Here is a 10,867-nt window from a genome sequence, read left to right on the forward strand (position 1 = left end):
TTAGTATTTAGTATTCCTCTTTGAGTTTTAAATAGTTTTTCTCATGTGAATACCCAGCATGAGAGAAGATGCTGCAATGCACGTCTCACCAACTGCTGTTGCAAGGTACCATCTCCCTGCACTGGGCAGGGTCTTTTCAATAAATACAAAACATGCTCAAACACACCTCATCTTGGAAATTTAATACAAACACTCTCACTTCACTGCATTGTCCTCCACACCTAATCTCTATTTCTTTCTCCCCGAACAACAGAACTCCTCAGATATGTTTTTATTTTACTGCAATCATTTTATGCATCTCATTCTACAGTGTCATCCAACTGGACTCCCATTCCCACCACCTAATTGTCAACTATGGGTCCTGTATTGCAGATTCAAAGAGAAACATCCTTATTAACATATTAAGTAAGTTAAGAATAAATTAGTTACTTAACCAAGTGTACAAACAGAGATATCTGGTCTTGGGCTGGGCTGATTAGGGTCACAGTGACTCAGGTAAAAGTTATGAGGTTCCATCCTGTCTGACCCTTTTCTGATGTACCTAATGGGCTCTCAGACTCACCAGGATGGGGTCTCTGAGAAGAAGGTCTCCGTGTGAATTGCTCCCTGGATGGTTAATGATCAGACTGAAGCTCTGCCCCACGCGAGACAGCAGGAAGGAGTGAAGTATCAGTTCCTGAACCAGCTTAGGAATCAAAAACAACAGCCATGCCCTGTCCCCCAGTGTTGTACAAGCTGAGGACTACACAGGGGAGATACTTACTGATCTCTCTATACCTGCTCATCAGGCACATCTCCCTTGTGTTATTCCAACTTCTAAGCACATGATTTCCCTATGGGCCTCTAGAATAAACAGAAAGGAAATTTTTCCTAATGATTCTCTGATCCTAAGGGACCAGGTTAGAAGTCAAGTAAATTTAGTTTTTATTTTCCCTTGTCCTTGATCTTCTTGCTTTCCATAGATCTGACCTCCTACATTGAGTTACCCCAATGCTGAGTTAACATTTTCCCCAATGTCTAAGGCCAAGAAACCTATCAGGACCAAGTCCTTTTGTTCCTCCAGCATTGATCTGTGGTGGGGACACAGCCCTGATGTCTCCAGAGAATTGTTATCTTCCTCTCCAACAAGGGAGAGCTGTCTTGTTTTGCTAGACAATTGCAATTCTGACACCACAGTCTTTGGCTTCAGGACACATTTGTCAAAAATGATGAAGGATTTTGTACTTATTTCACAAGTTAAGAGCTGTCATTAAGTCCCTCAGTATAAAATATACTAGAGGCCCAGAGCACAGATTCATGCATGGAAGTAAGGGGGGAGGGAGGGGGAGGGAGTGTCTATTAGCCTGGCTTGCACCCTCTCGCAATCCAGAAACCTTGTGGGGATGTCCGACTGTCGGTTTAGGCCTGATCCCCCTGGTTTAATTTACTCTTTTTATTTTTTCCTGAGGTAGATGCTTTCATTATTGATTATAGATCATTCTTTTTTCTAGTGTAATTGTTTAATGGCCTAAATTTCCCTGTAGGCACCACTTTGGCTATATCTCACAAAGTTTGATTATGATGTATTTCTATTTTATTTGGTTCAAAATAATTTCTTGTTTCTCCAGAGATTTCTTCCTTGATCCTCCTATATGTTACTTATAAATATGTGGTTGAATCTCCACATATTTGGGATATTTCCGATTATCTTTCTGTTACTGATTTCTAGATTAATTCCTGTGTGGCCTAAGAGCATATTTTGTCTGATTTCTGTTCTTCCATATTAAGGTGTGCTTTATGTCCCAGGACCTCTTGTGTCTTGGTTAATGTTCCATGGGAACTTGAGAAGAATGTGTATTCTGCTGTTGTGGCATGAAGTATTCCACAGATTATAGCTAAATTCAGTTGTTTCATAGTGCTGCTCAGTTCCACTCTGTTCTTCTTGATTTTCTGCTACTGGAATTTATAATTCATGATAAGGGTATATTGAAGTCTTTAGCCACAGTAGTGGATTCATGTATTTCTCCTGCATTCTATCAACTCTTGCCTTATGTAGTTTGACCCAAGTTCATACACCTAAAGGATGGCTGCGCCTTCTTGGAGGTGGGCCCCTTAGTCGTTATGTAATGTCCCTCTTTATCTCTGAGTTTTCCTTGGTTTGAAGTCTTTATTGTCTATCCTATCTAATAAAAGAGAAAAATGGTAATTGGCGTACGACGATACCCTTTTCATTGGCTAATCAGGGCTATATGCAAATTAACTGCCAACTATGATTGGCAGTTAACTGCCAGCTATGATTGGCAGTTAACTGCCAACTAAGATTGGCAGTTAACTGCCAACAAGATGGCGGCTAATTTGCATATGTAGGCACAATGCAGGGAGGCGAAAGGGAAAGCAGGAAGAAGCCCCCTGCCACTGACAGTGATCGGAAACCCAGGGGGGAGCTAAGAGCTGGGAGGCAGGGCAAAGGCGGCCCTGGGGCCGCCTTTGCCCTGCCCCCCAGCCATGATCGGAGAATCAGGCGCCTTTGCTGCCCTGGCCAGTGATAGCAGGAAGTAGGGGTGGAGCCAGCGATGGGAGCTGGGCACGGTCGAAGCTGGCAGTCCCGGGAGCTAGGGGTCCCTTGCCTGGGCCTAAAGCGAAGCCCACGATCGCGGGGCCGCTGCAGCTGCGGGTCCCCGCTGCCCGGGCCGGTCGCCTAGGCCAGAGGCGTTAGGCCTGGGCAGGGGCGGAGCCTGCAACCGCGGGGAGCTGGGGGTCCCCTGCCCAGGCCTGACACCTCTGCCGGAGGCCTCAGGCCTGGTCAAGGGGCCGATCCGGTGATTGGTGATCGGAGGGTGATGAGGGTCAACTCCTCTAGCCGAGGATTCAGGCCTGGGCGGGGGGCGGAGCCAGGGATTGGGGGGATATAATGGTCCCCTTGCCCAGGCCTGAAGCCTGGGTCAGAGGCGTCAGGCTTGGGCGGGGGGTGGAGCAAGCGATCAGAGGGAGATGGGGGTCCCCTGCCCAGGCATGATTCCTGGGCCAGAGGCCTCAGGCCTGGGCGGGGGCCAGAGCCAGTGATCGGGGGGAGATGAGGGTCCCCTTTCCAAGCCTGACACCTCTGGCGGAGGCGTCAGGCCTGGGCAAGGGGCCGATCAGGCGATCGGAGGGTGATGGGGGTGTATGCCTCTGGCGGAGGCGTCAGGCCTGGGCAAGGGGCCGATCCTGCTATTGGAGGATGATGGGGGTCAACGCCTGAGGGCTCCCAGTATGTGAGAGGGGGCAGGCTGGGCTGAGGGACACTCCCCTCCCCACACACACCCAGTGCACGAATTTCGTGCACCAGGCCCCTAGTAATTCATATATCTGTCCTTTGATTTCTGTTGGTATGGCCTACTTTGCTTCATTCCTTTACCTTTTTTTAATCTATCTGTGTCTTCGTATTTAAAGTGTGTTTCTTGCCGAAACCGGTTTGGCTCAGTGGATAGAGCGTTGGCCTGCGGACTGAGGGGTCCCGGGTTCAGTTCCGGTCAAGGGCATGTACCTGGGTTGCGGGCATATCCCCAGTGGGAGATGTGCAGGAGGCAGCTGATCGATGTTTCTCTCTCATCGATGTTTCTAACTCTCTATCTCTCTCCCTTCCTCTCTGTAAAAAATCAATAAAATATATTTTAAAAAAATAAATAAATAAAATAAAGTGTGTTTCTTATAGACAACAAATCTGATATTACTCTTTCAATTGTATTGAGAACATTGATAATTTAAGTGGTTATTGATGCAATTGGATTAATATTTGCCAAACTTTAACTGCTTTCTATTTGTTGCCCTTGTTTATTGTGACCGTCTTCAATCATTTTCTGCCACCTTTGGCTTTATTTTATTTTTAATGCCTTCTTTGGCTTTAATTGAGGATTTTGCTAATTGTTTTTTCTCCTCTTTCAGAAAAGCAGTCACATTTCTTTTAAAAAAAAAAGCTTTTTTATTGGTTTCCTTTGAGTTTTGAGTATACATTTACAACCAACTCACATCATCTGTGAAGTCACACTGTACCACTTCACTGTTTATGCAAGTACCTCCTACCACACTATTCCCAATTCCCCATCACTATCCCTTGTCACATTATTGTCATTTATTTCCATTACCCAAGAGCTTATAATACTTAACACATTATTGCAAATATTTTAAGAAGTACAAAAGATTTTTACCTCCATTTATTTCTTTTTATTTTATTTTTAATCCTCCACCTTTTATCATTTATATCTTTGTGATGAATTTTTGAATGTTTCATTTAAAGTAGGGGTACTAGCGACTAATCCCCTCAATTTTTGTCCTATTTTTGAAAGATTATTGTCCTTGATACCAAATTCTGCAGAGTGTTTTGTCAATTTCAAAATGTTCACTGTTTTACTACAGTCTGTTCTTACTTGCATGGTTTCTAAAAATAAGTTGAATTTAATTCAGATCTTTGTTTCTGCATACCTAAGATCTGTTTTCACTTCTGGCTTCTTTCAGTATATTCCCTTTGTCTTTGATTTTTGTCTAACTTGAATATGATATACTTGTGTGGATATTTTTAGTGTTTTAGAGCTTTCTTGATCCACAGTGTATCATCTATTATTAATTTTAGGAAATTTCAGTGGTTAACACTCCACTTACCTGCTGTTTCTTTCTGTCTTTCTTTTTTTCAGGTACCCAATTGTGCGTATTTCAATACTCATGTTAAGGACGGTTGTTTCAGGCTTCATGGCTATTGTGTTCCCTTTGTCTTGTACTTCATTGTCTTTGCATAGACTCTGGTGAGATGGAATTTTTTTAAGTACAGACCTCATTGCAAACAGAATGTTTGGGGCATAGTTCAAAATACCATCTTTTCTCTTTCCTAATTTTGAAAATACCATTTCCCCAGTGAGCTCAAGGATCTGGTGGATCTAAGAAGAGTAGTTTATTTCAAGTTATTTTCTTTTTCTTTTTGTTTTGGTGTTGCTGTTGTTGTTGTTGTTAATCTTCACCCAAGGATATTTTTTCCATTGATTTTTTAGAGAGAGTGGAAGGAAGGAAGGAAGGAAGGAAGGAGAGGGAGGGAGGGAGAGGAAGAGAGAAACATCAATGTGAGAGAGAGACATCAATTGGCTGCCTCCCACACCCACCCTGACCAGGGCCCAGGATCGAATCTGCAACCCAGGTATGTGTCCTTGACTGGGAATCAAACGTGAGACCCTTAGGTGCTCTGGCTGGCGTTCTTACCACTGAGCAACACAGGCCAGGACACTTTTTTTTTTTAAATGAGATCGAATATGACAGCTACTAAGTTCCTTAAGTGCCAGATGGTGAGCAGGCTCCAGACTGACTTGTCAGAAAATTTTTTTCTTCTAAAATTGGAGAATGGAAATTTTGTGTGCTTTTAGTAATCCTCACCTGAGGCTATTTTTCCATTGATTTTTAGAGAGAGTGGAAGGAAGAGGGAGAGACAGATTGAGAAACATAGATGACACATCAATTGGTTGCCTCTTGCAACTAACCTGACTAGGGCGGGGATTGAGCCTGCAACTGAGGTACATGCCCTTGACCAGAATCGAACCCACAACCCTTCAGTCCATGGACTGGAACTCTATCCACTGAGCCAGACTGGCTAGGGCAATTTTGTGTTCTTTTAGAGGAAAGCACTGTTCCTTTAGGTATTCTAAAATCATAGGCAAATTCATCATCAAATCCTGTGGACTTAAATGAATTCCCGTACAAGCTACAGCTTTTAACCTCTTCCTCAAAGGCAGCAAGTCCCAGGGAACACTGTTAGGAGTTGACCAGATAAAGCTCCTATGGCCCATTCTCTCACTATGTGTTCTAAACTTTGGCTGCAAGCAGTCCTGAGTACATGACTATAGGGGTTTTGTGGTCTAACTCTTCACGCCTTCTTCCTTGTGTCTGAGCTCAAAATTCCAAATAACTCTCCAGCCCCATTAAACTAAACAGAGAGAGAAGGAAGCACTGAGTCTGTGATAAATACTACACAAGTTATAATGCTTCTGCACAAGCATATTTACCCTGAGCCAGCTGCCCCTGACTAGGGTAAAGGCCTGGGGGACGTTAGGACACATGGTCAGCTGGCTTTGTTGGAAGTGATTTTCACGGGCCTCCTGGACTCCCATGTTTGGTGATGGGATGAGAAGGAAAAGATTCCAGTTCTTCTCTATGTTTTATTTACTAAGACCTCATGCAGATTTAAGCCTCTACATCATGGAGTGCTGAAAATGGTGGGTAATAAATAAGATGAAAGAATTTTTCTCACAAGGAATTCATGGTCTTAAATGATAATATTTGCTGGGGGATGAGGGTGGCCAGGGAGAGGTCAATGGGGGAAAAGGAGAAATATGTAATAATATATGTAATATTTTAAATATTTTAAATAAAGAATTTTTTTAAATGATATTTGTTTCATTTGAATAGCATTTCTGTCATTTCCAAACATTCTGTGAATCCTGTCATTAGGGGGAAAAATGTAATGTGATCACAGTAACAATGTGTAAGTCATTTCCATGTGTTCATGATCATGTTAAATTTATGAGAAAGTAAGTATGAACAGAGAGTACATTTCTTTTTTTTAATTTTGTTTTATTGCTTAAAGTATTGCAAAGAGTATTACATATGTCTCCTTTTTTTCCCCCTTGACCTTCCCCCTGCCTCCCCTACCACCCAGTGTCTTGTGTCCATTGGTTATGCTTATATCAGAGAGTACATTTCTGATGATCCAGTTATAAGAATAATATTTAGGGATAAAGAGAATCATATGTAATCTTCCTATAAATCAAGTCTGGATGTCCAGTGCTGTCAGTCTCACACATCAACTCTACACAGTTGGGAGGTTTTAGGACTCAGTAGCCTTTGAGGATGTGGCTGTGAACTTCACTCTGGAAGAGTGGGCCTTACTGTAGCCTTCACAGAAGAAGCTCTACAGAGATGTGATGAGGGAAACCTTCAGGAACCTGGCCCCCATAGGTAAAGACAACATTCTTTCATTTGTCAATTACAGAAGAAGTGTTTCTTGCTCATCAGCATTGTTCTAAGATGTGTAATGTGAAAAGGGAAAACATTGGTAAATTAATTTGGCCTGGTCACAGCTTATCATAAATCTAGAAGCTAATTATTTTTCTATAATATGAATTCTTTGGACTCATTTTCTGGGTCTGAATTTTAGGAAAAATATGGGAATAACATGACATTGAAAATCACTACAAAAACCAGGGGAGAAAACTAAGGTGAGTTGGACAATAGAAAGAAGAATTCAGTATGTTATGAAATTTTTTAAAGAAGCAAACAAAACTAATAAACTCTGCTTTAAATGTCTTCTTAGAAAATTTTTACCAAAAATACTTTATCAAATGTACCATATATGTTCAGTGTTTGCAAAATAATTCACTTGGAAACCGTATTAATAAGCTATATATATGCATATATATCACAGTTTGATAATAGCAAGGGTGAAGTCTTCTTAGAAAACTCTCAGTATTTTTAATTTCAGATAGCACAGAATACCTATACTTTTCCTATAAATCATCTACACTAATAAAAGAGAAACCTGGTAATTGGCGTACAACCGCTACCCTTTTCATTGGCTAATCAGTGAGATATGCAAATTAACTGTCAGCCAAGATGGCGGCCGGTAGCCAGGCAGCTTGAAACTAACATGAGGCTTGGTTGCCTCAATGACGGAGGAAACCAACGTTCCCCGCCTGCGGCTGCAGGCCTTTGAGCTGGCAGTTTAAGAAAGATTGTAACAAATACCGCCAGACTTCAGCCAGCAGAATCGCAACATTGTAAGCAAAGGCCAGAAACCTACTTTCAGCAGTGGAGGCCTAAGAGCTGGATCCAAGCCTCAAAGCCAAAGCTGGCCCAGAATGAAAAAAAAAAAGGAAAAAAGGAGCGGTTGGGAGCTTCAGTCACCCCCAGCCTGAAAACAGCCCTCAGCCCCTCACCCAGACTGGCCAGGCATCCCAGTGGGGACCCCCACCCTGAAGGGTGTGTGACCAGCTGCAAACAGCCATCATCCCCTCACCCAGGCTGGCCAGGCACCCCAGTGGGGACCCCCACCCTGATCCAGGACACCCTTCAGGGCAAACCAGCCGGCACCCACCCGTGCACCGGCCTCTACCCTATATAGTAAAAGGGTAATATGCCTCCCAGCACCAGGATCAGCGGAGCCGCGAGGCCTCCTGGCACTGGGATCAGCGTGAAAGGGGGCAGCACCCAAACCCCCTGATCGGCCCTGCTCTGTGTGTGACAGGGGGTGGGGCCACAACCTCTTTATCCGCCCTGCTCTGTTCGTGACAGGGGAAGGCGCCCCAACCCCCTGATCGCCCTTCGGCTCTGTGTGTGACAGGGTGCAGCACCCCAACTGCCCCCCCCCCACGGGCCCTGCTCTGTGTGTGACGGGGTAGAGCCATAACCTCCCCATCGGCCCTGCCCTGAGTGTGAGAGTGGCGGCGTCCCAACCCTCTGATCAGCCCTGCTCTGTGGGTGATAGAGGGCGGTGCCCCAACACCCCCCCCCCCACGGGCCCTGCTCTGTGTGTGATGGGGTAGAGCCATAACCTCCCCATCGGACCTGCCCTGAGTGTGACAGTGGCGGCGCCCCAACCCCCTGATTGGCCGTGCTCTGTGGGTGATAGAGGGTGGCGCCCCAACCCGCTGATGCGCCCTGCTCTGTGTGTGACAGGGGGCGGTGCCCCAACTCCCCTATCGGCCCTACTCTGTGAGTGACAGGGGGGAGCTCCTAAACCCCCTGATGGGCCCTGCTCTGTGTGTGGCAGGGGGGAGCTCCCCAACCCCCTGATGGGCCCTGCTCTGTGCATGACAGGGTACAGAGCCCCAACCCCCCTGATGGGCCCTGCTGTGTGCGTGACAGGGGGTGGCGCCACAACCTCCCCATCGACCCTGCCTTGAGTGTGACAGGGGGCGGTGCCCCAACCCCCCAATCGGCCCTACCCTAAGCGTGACTGAGGGTGGCATCACAACCTCCCAATCCGTCCTGCTCTGTACATGACGGGGGTGGCGCCCCAACTCCCCAATCGGCCCTGCTCTGAGCCCGACCAGGGGCTGCACCTAGGGATTAGGCCTGCCCTCTGCCACCCGGGAGCAGGCCTAAGCCAGCAGGTCGTTATCTCCCGAGGGGTCCCAGACTGCCAGAGGGCACCGGCCAGGCTGAGGGACCCCCCTCCCCCCCCCGAGTGCACAAATTTTTGTGTACTGGGCCTCTAGTAATAAATATAATTAATATAAAATCATTAATGAAGAATCATTGCCCTGGCCAATGTTGCTTAGTGGTTAGAGTGTGGGCCCATGCACCAAAGGGCCATGGCTTTGATTCCTGATCAAGGCCACATACTTGGGTTTCAGGTTCGCTCCCTGCCCCTAGTGAGGATTAATCAAAAATAATAATAATTATGAATACTGTACTTTTCATTGTTTACAGAAGTCAAATGGTAGAGAAAGTCTGTGGAAGTAAAGAGAGTAGTCAATGTGGAGAAAACTTTAGCCTTATTTCAAATCTCAGTCTGAACAACAGAACCACTGGAGTGAAACCATGTGAATGCAGTGTGTGTGGAAAAGTCTTCATGCATCATTTATCCCTTAACAGGCACATCAGATATCACACTAGACACAAAGCATATGAATTTCAAAAATATGGAGAGAAACCTTATAAGTTCAAAGAATGTGGTAAAGCCTTCAGTTATCTCCAGTATTTTGAAAAACATGAAATAAATCACAGTGTAGAGAAAACCTATAAACATAAGAATGTGGGAAAGCCTTTAGTTGTCCATGTTCACTTCAATTACATGGAATAACGGTCCCTGGAGACAACCCCTATGTGTGTAAACACTGTGGTAAAGCCTACACATCTTACAGTTTCTTACTGAGACACAAAAGGATTCATACAGGAGAGAAGCCCTATGTATGTAAAATATGAGGTCAAACCTTCTATTGCTTTAGTCATGTTCAAGCACATGAAAGAACTCACACTGGAGAGCAACCCTATGAGTGTAAACAATGTGGCAAAGCCTATAGAGATCCCAGTTCCTTAAAAACCCACAAAAGAATTCATACCAGAGAGAAACCCTATGAATGTAAAATCTGTAGCAAAGCATTCATGTATCCCAGTTCTCTTCAAAAACATAAAAGGACACATACTGGAAAGAAGCCCTATGAATGTAAAGTATGTGGTAAAGCCTTTAGTTCTTCCAGTCAAGTTCAAGTGCATGGAAGAGCTCACACTGGAGAAAAACCCTATGAATGTAAAACATGCGGTAAAGCCTTCAGCTCTTCCAGTTATGTTCAAATACATGAAAGAATTCACACTGGAGTGAAACCCTATAAGTGTAAAATCTGTAGCAAAGCATTCACGTATCCCACTTCTCTTCAAAAGTGTAAAAGGACACATACTGGAGAGAAACCCTATGAGTGCAAACAATGTGATAAAGCCTTCGGAGAGCACAGTTCTCTGCAAAAACATGAGAGAACACATACTGGAGAGAAACCCTATGAATATAGACAGTGTGGGGAAGCCTTCCGTTTTCATGAGGATTTCCAGATGCATAAAGGAACTCACACTGCAGAGACACTATGAATGTAAGATGTGTGGTGACGTTCAGGTGTTCCATTGGTCTTGGAATACATGAGAAAACTCAAGGGCGAGAACCCTATGAATGTTAACAATGAAGTTAAAGCCTAAAGTCCCTTAAAAACACGTGAAAGAACTGGAGAGAAACCCTGTGAGTACGAGGAGCATGGGAAAGTCTGCAGACATAACAGTACCTTTCCGAGAGGTACAAAAGGACTCAGTCTAGAGAAAAACCCTGTGAATGTAAGTAATTTGGAAAATCATTCAGATATTAACAAGTTTTTAAATCCATGAT

General features: G+C 44.6%; 1 protein-coding gene across 1 annotated transcript; it reads left to right on the top strand.

The window, feature by feature from the left end:
- Positions 1 to 10,101: 10,101 nt before the first annotated feature.
- LOC132234515 (zinc finger protein 625-like) lies at positions 10,102 to 10,578 on the top strand. The gene has a single exon (XM_059695467.1). It carries the CDS (start codon positions 10,102 to 10,104, stop codon positions 10,576 to 10,578), a length of 477 nt encoding a protein of 158 aa, XP_059551450.1.
- Positions 10,579 to 10,867: the final 289 nt, after the last annotated feature.

This window comes from Myotis daubentonii, chromosome 5 (genome assembly GCF_963259705.1).
Source record: "Myotis daubentonii chromosome 5, mMyoDau2.1, whole genome shotgun sequence".
Lineage (NCBI taxonomy): Eukaryota > Metazoa > Chordata > Mammalia > Chiroptera > Vespertilionidae > Myotis > Myotis daubentonii.

Bases quoted from the DNA above. Each gene is read 5' to 3' on its own strand.
- LOC132234515 (XM_059695467.1), top strand. From the start codon at position 10,102: ATGTATCCCAGTTCTCTTCAAAAACATAAAAGGACACATACTGGAAAG.